The following is a 21373-nucleotide window of genomic DNA, read 5'->3' as shown; positions in this document are numbered from 1 at the left end:
CAGAAGCCATTGTGCCCGGCCAAGAAAACACATCTTAAGCTCCAAGTCACTCTCTCTGGTGTCAGTTTACCTGATCATATTCTTAGGCTTCATCTCCACTGTCCATTTCAATATCCATCTCTTCTGTATCAGCAGCTCGCGACAAGATGTCTGCCATCAGTGCTTCTTCCAATTTCTTGCGTACTTGCTGTACTCGCTCTTCCTGTTTCCTTTTTAAAAACAGAATAAAAAGGCACTGATAATTTGGCAAGTAATGACAATATGAAGCTGCTACAGAAGTTCATCCTTACTTCAAAATCATTAAATTTCTAAGAAGAATAGAGTTCCTTTTCAGATTTTGCAGAAGTTGCTTCTAAACATAAATCAAATCTCACCAATGAGCCTTGCCAAAAAGAGGAATATTCACACAGGCAGTTATCCCTCATCACACATGAAATTCTAGAAAGAGCAGATTGATGTCAGTGACCTTTTCTTCAACTTTGAAAATGTCGACTGTGTCAAAATTTGGGTTTATTCCTATAAGGACAATTAGAAATAACTTAGAAGCAGGAATAAAAGATGGAGGGAACATAAATAACAAAGGAAAAGTGACTTGTTCATGGAAGCACTGAGAAAGATGGAGAAAGCAGAGACATGATAAGCTGGGATTTGATTGACATTCCGTGGCTAGGTTAGTTAGGAGAGAGCTCTCTCCTGAGTTCCCAGGTCTGCAGGCAACAGGTCAGCATGAAGGAGCCAAGACCACATGATTCTGCACACTGAGGACAGACACTGGAAAGCTTCTCTTCTACTGAGAAAGTGAGTTGCTTAAGAACATGCCATGAGTTTCTCTGTGTCTCAGTGATTACAAAGGAACCTCAAAAGTGAGGGTTAATAACTCCAAGTCATTAAAAAGGCTCTGAACCACTAGATGAAGAACAAAGCACAGGAAGAAAGGCTACCAGTATACACTTTATCTTCAAAAAGTTAAAAAAAAAAAAAAAGGAAAGTAAAGCCCCCAGAGGGTAAGAGACAAATTCCTAATACGGGTCTAGCAAGCAAAGCTCGGTAAATATAAAGTGACATCCAGAACCAAATAGAGAGGCAAAGGTTGAAGAAAGACAAGAGAAGAGAGAAGGAGAGAAGACTGGTAGGAAAAGGTTCCAGCGGGAACAAGAACAGAAGGCAATGGCAGAGGAGGGTCAGCAGAACAGAAAAGGGGGCAAACCTCCTGAGACCAGAAGAAAGGAGATAAGGAAAAATGCAGAAAGGGAAATGAAGATGCAACAAGGAATATACTAAGGGTTCTACTGAAAAAAAAAGTAATTTTCTCTACCAATAATTGAGGAAGACAGATTGCAGCAATTCCCAAACCGGGGACAGCAGAGGGGTAGAGGAGCAATGCTATAGAAGACTGCACTAAGGGTCCCTGAGTATTCACTCCATAGGGACTCAACCAGCTGCCAAGTCATATTCAGTCTACTCAAGATCACACCCCTTTGACCAAATAAGACTATGTCCAAGATAGTGAAGGTGACACATATGTACTGCTTCCCACAAAAACTTTGGATACCTTTATGAAACTCCAAAACACCACAAAGAGTTAAAAAGTATAGACTTCCACTTATTAAATGAATTTTCAAAGAGGGAAGCTGTCACTGGGTCAGTCTTAGCTCTATAGCCTCTGTCATATTAAAAGAAACTGGAGTCCGACAGATTTTCATGCCATGGGACAGGGTCAAGCAGAACATATTTGTTTATTTCTTATACAGTTAGTCTCACCTCTGGGTCAGTGACTCAAAGTTTATGACAAATGACCTATTAGTTTCACTGGCAGGCTCTCACTGATAAGAGTACAAGAATCTCCACAGCTGTCCTAGAGTAACCTCATTAGGAACATGGGGAAAATGGAGCAAATGGCACCATCTGCAGTGATTTGGATGGAGAATTTTATCTTAAACTCTAACATTTCCCATTGATTTTCTTCTATCTTGAGCATTACTTTCCACATTTGTGAAAGCTGAAATTTAATCATTTGCCCATTGCTGTAGGCGGAATTGTAAGATGTCCCCAACAGTCCCCCTTCCCCAAAACCACCTCTATGTGCACTCTTTATATAATTCTCTCCCCTTACGGGTGAGCAGAACTAGTGAATATGATGGTATATCTCTCCATGATTAGGTTACCAATCAACTGATTTTGAGTCAATCAAGAGAGATTACTGTAGTGGGCCTGACCTAATAGGACCCCTTAGTGGAGCTGGGATCTTCCTGACGGGAGCATAAAGGGGCACATGGAGGAGCCACAAGACAAGGAACTACAGGCAGCTTCCAGGAGCTAAGACAGCCACCATCCCATAGCCAACAAGAGAACAGGGGCCTCAGCCCTAAAACACAAGGAATGAATTCTGCAACCATCATATGAGCTTGAAAGAGAACCCCAAGCTTCAGAAGGGAACACAGTCCAGTGACACGTGTAAGACCCAAACACAGAACCCAGTCACACGAGGCCCAGACTTCTGACCTCAAAGAACTTCGAGCTAATAAATGGGTGCTGTTTTAAGCTGCAAAGTTTGTGAGAATTTGTTACAAAGTATGAAAAAACAAAACTACCCATCAATGCAAATAGTATCAAATATGCTAAAAATACTTGAGATATATCTTGTTGGGGTCTTCAGCTGGAGGTTTAATGTAGACAGACTATTGCATACACAATTAGATAAAGAGTAACAGTTCCATTTGCAGTAATTTATTTTGAACATGTACTAATTCAACAAGGAGTATTTGCTTCCTAATTTCTGTCATGACAATTAAATCAAATGAGCAATTTGTTAGACAAATTTACCCAAAAAGGAAATCATCCAGAATTGGCTTTGAGATAGTTTCCTCAACTATCAAAAGATCTGGTGTTGAAGCCATCAACATTCCTGTGATATAACTCAGAGAACCTCCATCAACACACATAAGGACCTGGCGGAATCCCTGCTGATTCAGTATTCATTCAAGATGGAAAAGAACTTGTCTCTGGAGTAATTTTCTTCCTCAAGGGTAAGAACAATCCAATGAGCAAGTTCATTCCTTTCATTGATTTTTTACATTTTGTTTTCTTAAAAAATAAAGTTTTTAAGAAACTTTATTCATATTCATATGCAATCAAGGCATATGAATACAACTTTGTACCACTTTTTATCTTTGCAAAATAATTACTTTAAGACCCAAGAAGGGCTTTCGCATTATAAACCTAGATAGACTTACCCATTTAAAAACATTTTCATGTCAACTTTGTATGGATTTTTTAAAAAAATACAAATATAGGCTGGGTGTGGTGGCTCACACCTGTAATACCTGTAATCCTAGCACTTTGGGAGGCCGAGGCAGGCGGATCATGATGTCAGGAGTTCAAGAGCAGCCTGGCCAATATGGTGAAACCCTGTCTCTACTAAAAATAAAAAAATTAGCTGGGCATGGTGGTGCTCGCCTGTAATCCCAGCTGATCGGGCGGCTTAGGCAGGAGAATTGCTTGAACCCAGGAGGCGGAGGCTGCAGTGAGCCGAGATTGTGCCACTACACTCCAGCCTGGGCAACAGAGCAAAACTCCATCTCAAAAAACAAACAAAATAACAAATATAAAACATTTTAAAATTACATGATTCGAAAGTGCCATCTGCTAGTTTTGTCTAGGAATAATACTCTAATTAAACTGATTTACATTCAGGGGACAGAAATAGTGAAGTATACACAAGGTCATATTTTTAAAGAAAATGCAATATACTATATAGTATCACTATAAAGTATCACTATAAAGTAATGATATTGAGGTCATAAAACCCATATAAGAATTGCTCTGTGGTCTTACTAACTGGAGTAGTTTTGCTTTTCCTGTGCAATGGTTTGCTTCTATTTTCTGGGTTCTACCAATCTGAGTTGGATGTTTTCCTTTTACCATTTGCTGCTGAAACCCTAACTTGTGAGTCAGCCTTAGAAAGAGTGAAAGGTGTCAGTAAATAGTTTGCGTCTTGCCTCATTCCTGACTCTGTTTTGTTGCTTTACCTGTGGTTTCTTCTTTCTTACTTGCTTCTCTTCTTGCTCTACTGTGTCACAAGTAAGTTTAAGGGCAGCATCACTATCATCTGATTTAAAGAGAGATTGGTTTCCAGACAAACCAATGAAGGAAGCAATCAGAAAAGGCATGACTGAGTGAAAGGGGTTCCTTATATTTATTTTTATTTTTCTAAGACAAGATCTAGCTCTGTCGCCACAGCTGGAGTGCAGGGATGCGACCACAGCTCACTGGAGCCTCGACCTCCCATGCTCAAGCAGTCCTCCCACCTCAGTCTCCCAAGTAGCTGGGACTACAATTACATACTACCACACTTGGCTAATTTTTTAAAATTTTTTGTGGGGATGGGGTCTCACTATGTTGCCCAGGCTGGTCTCAAACTCCTGGGCTCAAGCAATCCTCCCACCTCAGCCTCCCAAAGTGCTGGGATTATAGGCATGAGCCACTGTGTCTGTCAGAAAGAGGTTCTTTAGAATAGAAAGTCAGAATCCCAAACTGCAAAAGACACAGTAAAAATGATGCTTAGGGAATATAACTGATCTGGTGCCTGTCCTTTGGACATGACCATGATGATATCCCTGGCATGCAGCATTTACACCCCTTTCAAGCATGTATTTGTTATAATGGTCTTTTTTCACCTTCCATCAGTTTCTGTAAAACTCTGTAAAAAAAAAAAAAAAGTATAACTTTCTAGGTGGTATATCACTTACTAGCTATGCCACTGAACCTAATGAACAGCATAAAATTTACCCAAATGTAAAAACCCAAGTTTATGAAGTCATGTTAAACTGCATTACCTGATGTCTTCATCTGTGACGATAAAAGCTTTGCAGAGGGGTTGAGATGTGTTAAGCCAAACAGCGGGGTTCTTTTCCACAGCAGCGGAGACTTGCCCTGTGATTGGCGCAGAGCTTGTGTGCAAAGCACTGGCAACAGCAGATAAAAGGGTCTCATCATTGCTACCTGGACCAACTCCTGCAATGAGAAATAAGTACTAGTTAAAGGAAATGTCTCAATGTGCTGAGCAAACTTTATGTGACCTAAAACAACTGATATTTTTATATATATTTGAGATCATATATGTAAAACCGATATAAAACAAAGCAGCAAAAGATAATATATCTACTCAATAGGTATGATACACTAAATAATTCACACTAAAGAAATAGTAACAAAATAGCTGAGCATTTTTTCTTACTTTAAAAAACAAATCCTCATGCTTGCTGTAAGCTTATAGCTGAGCATTTTAATAATACATTACCAGAACTGTAAAACACATTTTCCAAGGTACTAAACTTTTAAAAAGTTGGCTATATTTCCCCAGCAATGTTAATTATTTTAATGAGGTGAGACCTGGTGAAGCGACTATACTCAAGTATCCCTTTTAATGTATTCCTAGAGGACTGGTATAGTTTCTCCTTGTAGCTTTTAACATTAATTTCCAGAAATATCTCAGCAATTATCTTCTTTGTCTCGGGATTCAAAGAAAAAGCCAATGCAAGCAAGCTGTACCTGTGGCTTTAACAGCTTTTCTCATAAACCTAACAAAACAGCCAAAATCAGAGAATTAATAACTGCACACTTTGATTACTTGTAAGATACTGGCACCGTGTCACATGTAAATGCAATGGTTAAAGTCCTAAACCTGTTTAACTAGTTAAGGCCAACATTCCAAGAACATAAAGAGATAAGGCAACAATCTAACCATGAATTATGAGGATTTTTGAGCAATTCTCAATATATCAAGCTTTAGAAGCCAAATTTTTAATACTTGAAAAATAAACTCTTCTCTAGAACTCGCAGTTCTCATATAACACGAAAGGTAGACCAGTGACTGAATTTTCCACCCCAGATCCCACTGGCTGCTGTTGCTGGACCAAAGTGCATCTGTTCTCACTGCTACTTAGAGCACCAGTTTGTGGAGGGAGGGGCAGAAGGAGAGCTGTTAGTTGTTCTTGTGGTAAGAGGATGAGAGAAAGAGCAGGTGGTAGGGCCAGATGCTGCTATAAGCAGGAAGCTTGAGAAATTCTGTTACTCATCCGCATCCAGTGCTAAAAGCAGCACATGGGTTAGCTTCTGTGATGAACCTAACCTAAAACCAGAATTTTTACACAGAAAAAAATCTAAGATAATATACTACATGGCAGCATCCCTGTAACATACAAGTTTTTCATGTAGCTTCTGCCTGGCTTTACTAAAACACAAGAGGTACGTCATCCAGCAAGGCATATGACCTCCCAAGGCAAAGACCTCCTGTCAGTCATTGCTGAATCCACAGCATCTAACAGAGTGCCTGGCATGCAGTAGGTACTTAATAAATGTCTGCTCAACTGAACTTAGATAATACCTTGAAGACCTTTGGGTAGTTCCATGGTTTTTATAATTTGTTCTGTTACATCTGATGCACTAAGTCCTTGTAGCCTCTTCTCCCAGAAAAGCTGTAAGGCAAAATATCACTGTTAATAGATACATTCTTGAAACAAGAAAGTAGCGCATCGATGCTGTTGAATAATGAAATTTAAATCATTTCAATAGTTTCCTATAATTTCCTCATTTTTCCTTATAAAAAGCTAAATGATATTCCAAACGTGAATTATTTCAACACATCATAATCCTCTCAGATGACATTGCTCAAAAAAGGTTGTTTTATGTGACCTATTCACTTGTTACAGTACTATAGATGGTTATATGCTGTATACTATGTATAGTTTCTTATAGGGTATCTTCCAAAGAAAAGAATTTGAATTTTTTAAAGATTCATCTGGCATGAAATTTTAATGCTACGACTTATTAGGGAAAAGAAAACAAATTATATGATGTGTTATCCCTCTTTATCCAATATTATTAGAGAAAGAGCTACTCCAATACAGGATTTCTCCAAGACAATGAAGTTTAGCTCTTTAGCACACTTTAAGGGAGAAAAGACCATTTTTAATGAAACATTTTCTAAAATGTTTTAGGTGCCTCCTTTATTTTTAAACTGGATGTCACATTCATGAGTGACTCCCTGCTGCACAGGGCCTGGATCACCATGGTCCTCAGTGGCCTCAGGTCATCATTATGGGCATCAGTGAGTACACTGAGAGGCTCTTCATGCCCTAGGGGCTATGGAGCTTTTTGCTTATTCAAACACTAACTGGTCCAAGACAATCACGGTTTTTATTTTATATCCTTTTCATGTTTGATTCTCTCTCCTAGTTATTACTTTTCACTAATATCACTCACCCATTCAACATATATTTATTGAGTTCCTACTAGGTACTGTGCTCACCCTGCAGATGTGACAGTCAGTAGCAGAGACAATATCACTGTCCTCATGCCTCCTTTCTTTTCTAGTCTGTTTCATATTTACTGCAGCCAAAAAAAACAGATAAAGGATTTCTATAGGACTCTGTATAATTGCCTTTAATCCCGGATACCAGGGCCTGTCACATAGTTGGTACTGAAAAAATATTTATGAGAATGACTGAAAATGGGAGCAACTGGACTCAGAGTGAGGATCTGGGGGACACACAAACCCATACTGAAATCTCAGCGGCAACACTGTCTCTAGATAGACGACCTTGGACAAGGTCTAAACCCATGCTGAAATCTCAGCTGCGATACTCTCTAGATAGAAGACCTTGGACAAGGTTTATAACCTCTTCAGAATCTTCAATTTATTTCCTCTTCTATAAATGTGGCAACAATAGCTATCACAAAAGATTACTGTGGGAGTTAAATAAGGCAATATGTATAAAGTATCCATTATAAACTGGGCACAAGATTTATCACATTTGCTTTTAGCAAACTGTGGCCACTCTGAGGGCTTTTGGGGCTTACATTCTGACTTCTAGATATATGTGAAGTATCAGATAATTGTTCTCCAGATAAATGAGAAGACACAGTAGTGTAATTCTATTTATGTTATAAGAGCAATATGCTGAATTTGTAATAAGCACAACACTAGCACCAAGGAAGGCCTTTGGTATATAGTAACATCTTACATCTCTCTGCTAATCACATTATCAGTAGAATATGTTGTCAATATAAACAAGTCAACAATTCGAGGATATAAATGTATTACTCATCATGAATGAAAAGTAGTAAGGTGAAGGTAATAATTGATGAATGCAATAAATGTCCCAAGAAAACCTGCCTGCTTTCTACTTGCTCTTTGGTGGAATAATATCATCTGTGCTTTGAATATCACAGCTATAGAAAAAAAAAAGGAAAACAAAACCCAGTTACATTTCTATTGAAAAAGTATCCAGGAGAATTAATGAGGATAAGATTAGTAAGTGCTTTCAGAATTAAATATAATTAAACATTTGTATCTGTGTGTGTGTGTATATATATATACAATTTAATAAAAGCACTTACTAATCTCATAGTCACTGATTTGTAAAAATAAATCAACACTACCAAATAAAAGCATGGGAATTATGAACAGATACATTGTTTATATTTTACATCTAAAAGTTCCAATTCCAGATACTAAAAAATAATTTGTTTTATTCTATCTTTTTTAATTCTTAACTTTTAAACTTCTATCAGTAACAAGGAAAACAATACAAAAATTTAAAAAGAAAAATTTAGTAAAACTAAATCCCGGACTGAAATACAAGTATATGGCTCTAGCTTGTATCACATCCTGGTAACCACCACGTGTCATCTGATAGCCCTCAACTACGGCTGAAATTAGAATCTGCTATGTGTGGATGCTCTCTTTATAAGAGAGGACATAAGAAACTAAGATTTTGCATATGCTCTTTTGATAGTAAAAGCACCATTTCCAGAGTTCAGGAGCAAAAATAACAAAATTGTTATGCCATGAAAATGGAGATATATATATATATATATTTTTATGTATGCGTATGTGTGTGTGTGTGTGTGTCTGTGTGTGTGTGTGTGTGTGTGTGTGTGTGTATCTTCCCCCACCCCCAACTCAGGGAAGAAAGGGGGAGTGAAAAAGGTCAGAGAAGGAGAGGAGGCTAGTTTAAGGAAACACTTAAATGGTCAAGGTCACTTCCTCTCCAACCTTTCCAACACTCACTCAAAGCTAACAAGCTCGCCTAATTTCACTGAAAACTGAAACAGTCCTCAGGAGGTAAATGTCTGTTTACATCTCAGTATGTTCCTAACTCACTTTTCTGTACATCCATCTTCTCAGATCCCTGTTTTATTTGTTTCAGCAGGGGATGCGGGCAAGGATTCTTTGCATTTTAAAATGCACTTTAAATGTACATACAGTAGGCATTATGCTAAGTGAAAGAAGCCAGTCTTTCCCACTCTGTGTGATTTCACTCCTATGATACCCTGAAAAGGAAAACCTATAGGGAAGGTTGCCAGAGATTAGGATGGAGGGGAGTCTGACAGCAAAGGCTCAGCACAAGCAACTTCTTTGGGGTGCTAGGACTGTACTTTCTGGTTGTTAATACGTGGAGACTTTGTCCAGCTTATATAATGACCATTTTCTTTTCTTTGTAAGCCTGTTCCTCAAGGAATGGCCCAATGTGCACTATTGCCCTTTCCCAAGCCTACTGCAACTTTATTAGCCCACCCCCTTTCTAGCCAACTTGCACTAAACCTACTCTAACAGTCAGCTCCTCTCACCAAATTCCAAGATCTTTTCTCATTATCTTTGGCCACTATAGCCCTCAGTGCTTCAGAGGGAGCAGGGGAGGAAAAGGTCTTCCTTTGCCTAAGTTTAAAATTTCCTGATCTACTCACTTAGGTGAGTAGGTTTTTCCTTGGAGATTCTGTTCACTTGGAAGTCTCCCCGCTTTCTCAAACATTAGCAGTCCAAAGACTTTAAGATTCAAAAGATGAGTAATACTCAAAATATTCAAAACATATGTAAGGACTCTCCCTCTATGATGGCTACCTAGTCTGTTGCACTACACTCCATAAGCACTACTGCTGTCATAAATCCTAACCTACTCACTGAAAATCTGATTTCCCCTGCCAAATTCAGTGGTTTTCTCAGCTTAATCTTGCTGCCTGGTGTGAAGCCAAATGATCAATATATAGAATATGTATAAGGAACAGTGATTTAACATTTGGAGAAACTCCCAAAATGTGCTATCACCCTCAGTTATTACATCTCCCTCGAATCCTCAATAACCAGATACTCTGAGTGCATCTAATACCTTGTTCTCTTTGTCACTTTCCAGTATATTAGAACATTGGCTAGCTCCACATGCCTATCACCTTATAACACCGTCTGGGCAATGCCCTATCCAGGAAACCAGCTGATGGAGAGAGAAACATGGGATGGAATTAAAAGTCACTTAAAACCACAAAAGTGCCTAAAATTTAAGTGACAGTGCAGAGCATCTTTGGAGAAACCATCTTAGTGGTCACTGCAGTTCATCTCTACACATTTTCTCCGCACAGTTCTCCTAGGAAGGACATCAACGGAAGCACAGCTGCATGGACTTTACTCCACTTAGTGTCCCAAAGAACAAACATGAAGGTGTATTACAAAAACTGCTTCTTTAGTGAGGTCAATGATCAAATCTGTTTACTGAAAGTAAAATGAACCCACAATAGCATTTCCTTTTCGTAATTGTTATGTATTCAACTTGGACTTTGAGGGATTTGTTCAATTTGCCTTATGAAGAATATACAAAGAGGATGAGAAAGAAACAGGGATCACAAACAACCCCTCGCCACCATTCATAGACAGTGATCCCTATTCTGATGCTCTGGAAACTGAGGCTGATAATGCTGATTATTATTTACCTTCATCACCCCGAGTTTATTAATATTACTCTGAAGAGATTTCTACTCTTTACTGAAGAACAAAAGAGATGGCTTACTAGGAAAAAGGAATTTGAGGATCAACAATATTCAACAAATACTCTTTGAATGCCCATGATATGTAACGTGTTTTTCTGGCACTGGGGATGCTTGGTAGGATAATCGACAACCACTGCCCTCCAGGAGCTGTTTGGTAGAAAACATGCAAAACTCTACAAGGCCGACTGCAATAATGAAGATACGTCTCTAACTTCAATTTGGGAAGATCTGGAAAGGCTTCTAGGAAGAGGTAGCCCTTGAAAATTGTGTAAGAATTCTATAGGCATGTAGAAGAGAAAAGACTATTTCAACCCAAGAATCATATGGGCAAGGAGGTAAGAGAGTGCAGGTCAGTGTTTCTGAAGATCTTATGAAGAAAAATAACCAAGGTGGCTTATTTTAAAAATATATTCCAAGGCCTCATCCCCAGAGATTCTATTCAGTAGGTCTGGGATTAGAGAGCTAGTTTTATTTATTTTTTTACAAATACCTTAGGTGATTCTGATGCAGGTTCGAGGTATGAGAAAGACTGGCTTGGTTTGTGCTGAAAGAATGTTAGTAGCTGGGTGCAGTGGCTCACAACTCTAATCCCAGCACTTGGGGAGGCCAAGGTGGGCAGATCATCTGAGGTGAGGAGTTCCAGACCAGCCTGTCCAACATGGTGAAACCCTGTTTCTACTGAAAATACAAAATTAGCTGGACATGGTGGCACATGCTTGTAATCCCAGCTACTCACGAGGCTGAGGCAGGAGAATTGCCTGAACCCGGGAGGTGGAGGTTGCAGTGACCCGAAATCACACCACCGCACTCCAGCCTGGGTGACAGAGCAAAACTCCGTCTCAAAAAAAAAAAAAAAAAAAAAAAAAAGGTAGTGTGCATGTAGTGGGGGTGTAGTGACCACCAAGATCTCCAACTTTTATTCTTAAATATGCTGAAAGATTTTTTAAAATATTATTCTATCCTCTTCCTTGCAGACAACAAGAGGAAGACATTTGCCTTCTAATTATTTCATTGCAGGAGGAGATACGTTGAAGTTTATTTAAAAGTAGAGCTAATTGTTTAGGTATAAATCAAGAAAGGGCTTACCCAATGTTCTGTTTTACCCAGTGAAACTATGCCCAGTCATACTGTTTTGATGAAATAGGGGGAGGAAGAGGAGGAAAACTATCACTTAGCCATTAACACCTTTCCATAGGCCTGGCACTGTGCTAAGTGCTTTATGTACAGAAATTCAGTTAAACTTTCCTGCAGCATTTTGGAGAAGATATTACTCTCATTTACAGATAAAGAAACGGAAGCGTGGGGAACTTAAATAACTTACACAATTAATCAGTGGTGCAGCTGGAATTAAAACTCAGGTCAGTGTGATTAAACAGTCCTTCTCTTAACAAAAGCTCTGAAAGAGCATTTATATGTTTGGCTCCTGTTAGGTTATATAGTACAAGCCTCAGACACTTCTACTGCCATCAAAGGCTGATAATAATAGATCAGTAAATTTTAAGAGAAGTATCAAATTACTCTTAATCCATTTAACTCCTAAGTAATAGATACTCGTCAATTGTAGGTAATCTACGCCTGATGCCTGCCTCTTCCTTATGCAGAATTAAGAAGACAGGCTGATAACATATTGAGGCTAAGACCAGCATAGAATTTTATGGGGATACCAAATTGTCATGAGAAGTAGCTCACATGGTAAAAAATAAAGAATTGGCGTAACATATATTCTCTGCAAATTAGCTTTCTTAGACCACAGTTGCAAATATCAATCACATAGAACATGAAATTTTTATTTGGTGAATAGAAATTAAAGAGACCCTGGCCGGGCACAGTGGCTCACGCCTGTAATCCCTTTGGGAGGCCGAGGCGGGCGGATCACGAGGTCAGGAGATCGAGACTATCCTGGCTAACGTGGTGAAACCCCGTCTCTGCTAAAAATACAAAAAATTAGCCGGGCGTGATGGCGGGCGCCTGTAGTCCCAGCTACTGGGGAGGCTGAGGCAGGAGAATGGCGTGAACCTGGGAGGCGGAGCTTGCAGTGAGCCGAGATCATGCCACTGCACTCCAGCCTGGGCGACAGAGCAAGACTCCGTCTGAAAAAAAAAAAAAAGAAATTAAAGAGACCCTACTCCAAGAAGACACTTTCAGCTAAGCAACACTAACAATGATATGGGAGCAAGTATTTCAAAAAATGGAAAAAGAGATGGAGCGGTTTGCATATATAACTGAAGGCTTTTGAATTTTTTCTGTAAGAACACTGTTTCAGATTAATTATAATAGCTACTTCTCCTGACCACACTGAAAAGCATCTACATCATATATCCTAGCACTATTTTCATAAATCATTATATCCAATTTGAAAAGTACTGATGTGTCTCTGTTGTGTTAAAAAAAATAATTCACTAGACAAAATGAAACTGATTTTCCATGTATACTCACAACCTCAAGAGTCAACCCTGAGGACAGGAATATCTAACTTATTAGCAGAGTGAATGGGATTGGGTTTTAGAATCTGAACAACCAATGTTCAAACTTGCTTTTTCACGAGCTTTATAAATTGGACAACTGACCTCTCTAAATATCAGTTTCATACTCTATGGAATGGGACAATATAAGCAATCTCAACGGGTTATGGGAACAAAATGAGGAAGTGTTATAAACACTTGACTATGCCCAGTACACAGCAACTACCATTTTACTATTTCGTTTCACCTGTGGCTTGTAGCACATTGCTGATCATACAATAGCACTTAATAAGTAGTTGGTCATTTTATTAAAATTAGTAAGTATAAACAAAGCAAAAATAATCAATTCTGAAAGGTAAGTATTAGCAAATGAAGAGACTGAGCACATGAATATGAATCTTCCCTTCCCTTCCTTCGCTTTCAGTTGGGGATTTCTTGCTACTACAAATATTTTTAAATTCTCCTCTTCCTCCTCTCCTCCAAGCCAGACTGCCTCTCACCTGGACCTAAGGTTGGTTGGGAGTACTTTGGTAAGCAGTACTGGCTATATAATTTACTGGGCCCAGAACAAATTAAAAATGTACAGCCTCTTGTTTAAAAAAATATTAAGAATTTCAAGGGTATATAGCGGCAGAGCATTAAACCAGGCATAGGCCCTTCCTTCTAAGTGAGGGGCTCTTTTAAGCACAAGGCCCTGTGTAACTGCACAGGTCACATGTCCATGAAGCTGGCATTGGTGGCAAGTATGGAGCAGCAGTAGACAGAAGGAGAGAAGGGAAAGGAGGTCCCTGCGCTGTGCAGCGGTACTTAAGGAAAGGCTGGGATGTAATCTCTTCCTGAAACTTTCTTAAAAGAAGGAGAACAACAGAAAACAGTTCTGGCCAGATCTATGCAATACAAAGGAACCTTTCCTTAACTCCTCATTAAAATAACACAAGGATTTTTCATCCCTGTAGTTTCTCATTGGGAGAAACAGGATCACTGCTAAAGCTCTCCATGGTGGAGCAGTATTAATTAGGAAGGTTGGAAGACCAGGGAATGAAACCATCATCACAGGAAGGAAAGGACTGAAGCCTAGAGAAGGATCAGAATTTTGCTCTATTTAAAGTCCAGTGGAGAGGATGGATAGCTTTTAATTAAGATTTCCTAAAACTGTAATCTTCTTGTTATTTTTGGTCCATCTAGTTCCATGATGTGATGATACTAAAGCCCTTAGAAAAACCTCAAAAGAGCTGTGAGCTTGTTTCAAGAATAGAAGGTGGGAGAGAATCAGGGAACACAGACTATATTTCTAAGCTGCAATGAATCAAAAAAGGCAAAAACAACCCTAACCAGTAGCATTAACTGTCTGGAGCAGAATTTCTCAGCCTTGGCATTCTTGACATTTGGGGGTAAATGACTATCAGCTTGCTTGGTTTATATACCCACAAGATGTCAGAAGAACGACCCCAGTTGTGACAACCAAAAAATATCTCTGGACATTACCAAATGTACCCAGGTAGGTGGGCAGTGGGGCAGTAAGAGGAAATGGGGGAAGCAAAATCATGTGTAGTTGAAAACCACTCGTCCAGAGAAAGAGAAAAAGGATAGGGAAATAAGGTTTATAAAGGCAGGCACCCAGATCTCACAGGAGAAACAGAAAGAAGGGCCCCCGCCAGCATGCACCATCACTGCAAGCTCCTCTCTCAGTTCTCAGTAGTGTGTCTCCCAGCTCCCCTCATTCATGAGCCTTAGAAGAACCTATCTAAATGGCTTGGAGGTGGGTGCCTCTTTTTTCTACTGCCAGACAACTAGGAGTGGTGGAGAACCCAGTCATTCTGGAGAGTCAGATAAAGCACAAGTGGGAGAAACATTTCATACCTCAGAAAATTGATAGTCAACGTATTTGCTGCTAGAAATGTGGTTGTAATTATTTTTAATAATTCAGATATACTTTTGATTAAATGGTCTTTTATGGGTGGGTCTGGAACACTAGAGTCATTTATAATATCATTTCTGTTGGAAGATGTAGAGTTCCAAATAAATGAAACATGAAATTTTATATCACAACTTGTAAACTAGAAATTATCTGTATAGAGAGATGTCAGATTTTAGAAGGGGCTCTCTTATTTACCACAGGATCGGGGTTCCCACACCTGTGCGAATCTGTCACTGACTACTGAGAAAGGCACAGCTCCATTTAGAATGACTTTAAGTGTTCAAATGTAGGTACAGTAGCAAAATAGAACAGACAGGTTTATTTGGAACATGTTAATTTCCATAAATTAGCATGTAGCTGTCAGTAGGCCTGGCTAATTCTTACATGAAAACTGGAGAAAATTCACCAAACTGAGCCACACGAAAACCTAAAACTTATTTTAGCCCTCATGCATTATCTTAAAAAGCATCTTCCCTTTTGAAATTATAATCTCCGTTAGAACAAAAAATAAACTGACCAGAGAAATCTGCTGAATTTCAATAATGAAACTAAGGGAAGTTCATCTAAAACTCCTACATATCCAAATTCCTGTTTTTTATTGTTTATTTTAGACACCATAAGCTGAATATTAACCTCCAAGCCAAGAAGCCTGTAGAGCAACTTCAGAACAACTAGAAAAGTCAGGCATGAAGCCTGAAGGTCTAGAGCCTCTATGAACATCGTCCTTTCCACCTCAGATCTCCTCCTATTTTAGAGAAATAAGAATCTGCTGCCCTTCTAAGATTATCCCGCCACCTGCGCTCCTGATCACGTCTTCTACCTCCTCCTCTTCTTGCCCCATCAATTTGCCCAACTTCTCACATTTTCCATTTTTCCCTTCCTCTCCTGGGACATCTTCTTTTAAGTGACAAATGCACTTGAACACTGACAACTTAAAACATGTCCTTATTCACACTGCTTCCCCCTCAAGCCATCTTGATCTTCCCCTCCCACTAGCAGAGAGACCTTGTGTCTTATTTCCCCACATTCTATTCATTCTTTTCCTTCTAACCCAGGCTCTGCCCCTCTTATTTATATGAACACTGACCTTGCCCAAGGTTACAGTAACCTAATTACCAAATCCAATTCCTAGCTCAAGCCTCCCCTGTCCTACTTCACTGATATATTCGCCTGCTGCCAGGGGACTGAGGACCTTTCACGACAGTTCTCTGTATGTTTCTGTATTCTTTACTACTATTAAGCAACAAATTAAAATGTCTAACATTAATTGTCAAAGATTTAGACTATAAGCATTTTTCTTTTTTCTAATGAAAAAAATTTAAATGCGTAAGACGTAAGATATGTGATATACTTTTTAAAGTATATGAGGACAACAGTGTTAATGCTTTATAAAACAGAAGAACCAAAAGTTACCTTAAAAATCTCCCCATTTTTAAAGTTTTATCTGCAATCTACAGCTGTCAAGAGCATGAGGCTAGACACAAAATTAGCACTCAGATGTTTGCGAGATGAATTTTTGGCTAAGTAGAGGGAGGACAGGGTGATAGAAAGTGCTGGTTTGGCAGCTAAATGCTTTAATCCTGGTGCAAACACTAAATAGATGTGCTTGGGCAAAGCACTTAATCTCCTTGCATATATTTTCACTAGTAAACTAGAAATCCTAATAACTGTCAGATCTATCTCAGGTTATCAAAACACTAATAAAATATGAGAAAGTTTTTTGAGAAAAAAACTTTTATCAAATTGCTCAGAATTTTTTTCTAATGTTAGGATTCCATCAATTCAATGAATATCTTACTCACTTTCATAAGGCAGTTACTAAAGCTAATCAAATAATAGAGACTCTTGTCACATAATTGTCGATTAAAGCAAAATCCAGAAAGTGTGTACTTTCTTGTCACTCTCAAAAAGCTAAATATACAAGACACTGAGTTAGGGCTATGTGGATGAATGGTGTTTCCTGCCAAGAAGAAATTCACCGTCCAGTTTATAAACTGCTTTATTTCAGATCAACCCCATATAGTATCTGAATTGTCTAGTTAATGGTCAGCAATAACAACTTAACTTAAATACCATGGTCTGCAAACATCAAAGATCAAGTATGAGCTACCCTCTTATTTTGTCAGAGTGGCCCAAGAAGAAAGAGCTAGATAATGACAAGAAAATTATTGCATAAATCAAGGAAAAGCTTCTTTCATGTGCTGTGCAAACTACAACGTGATCTCTTGTTAAGGCAAAAGATAATTTGGGCTAAACAGGATAGATTAATAAAGCAAAGGGCAGATTTTATGGTTGATGAAGATAGAGGTGCAGTAAGCATTTGCTGTAGTTGTTTGTCTAAATTTTGCCATGAATACTCTCTAACTTACACACTGTGGGTATACAATACTTGTCAAGTGCCTGAAAAGGTACCATTATCCTAAGATGACCAACCATGGAATAAGAGCATCATTCGAGGTGCCTAGATTTTTCATGTGCTCCTCCCACAGAAAAAGCTATAATCATTTTCTTATTGATACATAAGTTCATACAGGAACTTAGATGTGCTCCTTCACTACTTTTCACATATTTGTCATACATCAGTATGCCTGCAATTATTTGTTCAGTGTTAGTTTTCCTTATCAAATTCAAAGTTTTATGAGGATGGGAACATGTTCGACTTTTTTGTTAATATAGCATCTGTTAATCAGCAATATATGCTGTGGAATGAATAAATTGCTGATTTCAAAACCCACTCAATGGCAGGAACTTTGATCTCTAATAGATAAGAATCTATCATTAGTTGTTTATGAGAAGACATTCCCTTAAGAAAAGCTTTCTTGAAACTAATTTCAGTAGTATAAATTAATTCCTTTTTTGTTTGTTTGTTTCTTTTTCCAGACGGAGTCTTGCTCTGTCGCCCAGGCTGGAGTGCAGTGGCGTGATCTCAGCTCACTGCAAGCTCCGCCTCCCGGATTCACGCCAGTCTCCTGCCCTAGCCTCCTGAATAACTGGAACTACAGGCGCCCGGCACCACGCCCAGCTAATTTTTTTGTATTTTTAGTAGAGACGGAGTTTCACCGTGTTAGCCAGGATGGTCTCGATCTCCTGACCTCGTGATCCGCCCGCCTCGGCCTCCCAAAGTGCTGGGATTACAGGCATGAGCCACCGCGCCCGGCCAATTAATTCCTATTCTTTCTGTAGGACACTAACAGGCACAATTTTTCTTTTCTTCTTTTTTTTTTTTTTTTTTTTTTGAGACAGGGTATCACTCTGTTGCCCAAGCAGGAGAGTCAGGGATGCAGCGAGCATGATCATAGCTCGCTGCAACCTGAAACTCCTGGGCTCAAGGAATCCTCCTGCCTCAGCCACCCGAGTAACTGGGACTACAGACCCACACCACTGCGCCAGCTAGTTTCTTTAAAAATTTCCTGTAGAGATGGAGTCTCACTTTCTTGTCAGGCTGCTCTCAAACTCATGGCCTCAAGCAATCCTCCCATCTCAGCCTCCCAAAGTGCTTGGATTACAGGCATAAGCCAGCATGCCCAGTCGTTCTTCCTTTTTAATACCAATACATCGAGAAATAGAAGCACCATATGCACTATTTAGAATTTGACATTAGTCAACCACTAGAATTAAAATCAGGTTATAAATCCTCAAAATTACCAGAAGTATATATTTAAATGAAAAACCCAGACTACAGAACAAAAATAGAAATACCAAAAAATAATGACAAAATATTAAAAACATTATATAAACACAGTGACAGAATTAAGACCAAACAAATAGCAATAAATGTAATGGTAAACTTACCAATTAAGAAAAAGACCTTCAGATCATATTTTTAAACAAATTAAAAAACTCAACTATATGTTTTATGCAAGAGACAGATATAAAAATAAAGACTCAGAAATCTGGAAATAAAAAGAAAGTGCAAAGAAATAGCAAACAAATACAGGCATAAAAAAACAAAGATCCCAATAGTACTATAAGATTACTTCTAGGCAACAGTGACAAATAAGATGAGGCATAATCCATTATAAAGAAATAACTTCTATAAAATAAATGTTTTCTTATAAAAAGAAATTTGATTGAAATGGATTTGAATTTCAATGAGGAAAAGCTCGTGTATAGACTGAGTTCAAAACCTGTTAGGAAAGGTCTCCCCAATACCTCATTCCACTTTTCATTTGGATACTACCAAGATCAGAGAGAAGAATATCAAAATAGATACTGCAAACATTAAAAATATTACTAGAAATACATAAACAACCTTATGCCACTAAATTTGAAAATTATAAAATGCACAAATTCCTAGAAAATCACATGATAAAAACTAGAAAGAAAAAATGAATATTCTTCCATGTATCTATTTTAAAAATTGAAGCCTGAGCAACATAGTGAGACCCCATCCCTACAAAAAGCAACAAAATTTTTAAAAAGTAGCCAGGTGTGGTGGTGTGTACCTGTAGTCCCAGCTACTCCAGAGGCTGAGGTGTGAAGCTCACTTGAGCCCTGGAGGGCAAGGCTGCAGTGAGCTGTGATCACACCATTACACTACAGCCTAAGCGACAGAGTCAGACTCTGTCTCAAAAACAAAGAAAAAAATTGTATATATAATTTAAAACTTTTCCGTAAAAAAATTAGGCTGAGATGACCTCCCAATTAATTATTCCAAAAAGAAATGTTTTTTGTTTTTAAAAAATGCCAATTTTATGCAAACTCTTCCAGAGAATATAAGAAGAGGGATCACTTCCCAGCTCATTTTACAAAGCCAGAAAAACCTTGATACTAAAACTTGAGAAGAAAATTACAAGAAAAGTGAAAGTCAATTTCGATCATGAATATAAATGCAAAACATCCTAAGCCTAATAACAGCAACTCTATAAACACTGATAAAAATGATAAAACATTACAACCACATGGGGCTTACTCCAGGAATTCTAGATCTGTTTAACATTCAAAAATATCAAACAGTGAAATTAATCACATAAACCAATCAATATGATATACTTTATTAACAGAATAAATAATTAAAATTACTTGATCACTTAACTAGGTAAAGGAAAATAATTTGATAGAATTTAATATCCATTCATAAGAAATATTCTTAGTAAAATAGAAATAGAAGCAAATTTCCTTAATCTGACAAATAATATTTACAAAAAAGCAAATATCACATTTAATGAAGAAACATTAAAAATGATCCCTTGTATCACTAATGAGACTGGAATATCTGTTATCAATACTATTCAAGATTGTATTGGAAGTTCTACTAGTAAAATAAAACAAGGACAAAAAATCAAAAGTTTAAAGATTGTTAAGAAAGAAAGAAAGAGAGAGAGAGAGAGAAAGAAAGAAAGAAAGAAAGAAAGAAAGAAAGAAAGAAAGAAAGAAAACTCTCCTTGACAGATGACATGTTTATTCACATGTAAAGTCGAAAAGAATCATAGATGACTTAATAATTTAGAAAGATAACTGAATTCAGAGTGAATACACAAAATCAGTTTATTTCTAATATTAGCCAAAGATAATTAGAAAATAAAAATTTTATAAATGACACCACTTACAGTAACATCAAATATCTAAGAATCAATTAAAGATATATAAGATCACTAGACTGAAAACTATAAAACCTTAATGGAGGAATACATAAGATTTGTGAACTGTAACACTTAATATTATAAAAATATTAATTGTCCCCAGTTGATCCACAGATTTACATCCTAGCAGCATAAAGAAAATACTATTGATGGGCATGTGGCAGAAATTTTAAAATCAGAAAAGGTTAACTGTAATTATATTAGAAAACCTAACATAGAGTTATTAAGATTAAAAACAACAAAGACTTATGACAGAAAGGAGTGGCAGGGCATTACTTACCCTACCCAGAAGAATTTTCATTCATAATAATGCAAACTCTATTTAACCTATTTACCTAAAATTGTGATACATCTAGGTTGGGAGCATGACGGCAGAGAGAGAGAACTATATAGTCACCTATCCTTGGGGAAAGCAAAGAAATAACGGTTAAAATTAACAAAGACGTAGCCTAATAAGTATATTAATTAGAAATATGAAGAGAATTATAAAGAGATATGATAAGAATTAAGAATAAACGTTTCTGGCACAGACTAGAAGACTTAACTGGAGTAGTAAACTACTGTTTTGAGAAGTAGTTTTTAAAAACACT

At 37.9% G+C, this 21373-nt stretch overlaps 1 protein-coding gene across 1 annotated transcript in view; it reads right to left on the bottom strand.

The window, feature by feature from the left end:
• The window catches only part of MBD2 (methyl-CpG binding domain protein 2), a 70683-nt gene that overhangs the window by 4869 nt on the left and 44441 nt on the right, over positions 1 to 21373 (bottom strand). The window contains exons 4-6 of the mRNA XM_050767888.1: positions 6386 to 6476; positions 4836 to 5013; positions 71 to 209 (exon numbers count right to left, since the gene is read on the bottom strand). Coding sequence (XP_050623845.1) covers positions 83 to 209; positions 4836 to 5013; positions 6386 to 6476 — 396 coding nt within the window. The 3' untranslated portion in view covers positions 71 to 82. The remainder of the gene's footprint in view (positions 1 to 70; positions 210 to 4835; positions 5014 to 6385; positions 6477 to 21373) is intronic.

Source organism: Macaca thibetana, chromosome 18, assembly GCF_024542745.1.
Source record: "Macaca thibetana thibetana isolate TM-01 chromosome 18, ASM2454274v1, whole genome shotgun sequence".
Taxonomy (NCBI): domain Eukaryota; kingdom Metazoa; phylum Chordata; class Mammalia; order Primates; family Cercopithecidae; genus Macaca; species Macaca thibetana.
Note: the sequence above shows the minus strand (reverse complement) of the source record. Positions and strands in the feature narration are given on the sequence as shown.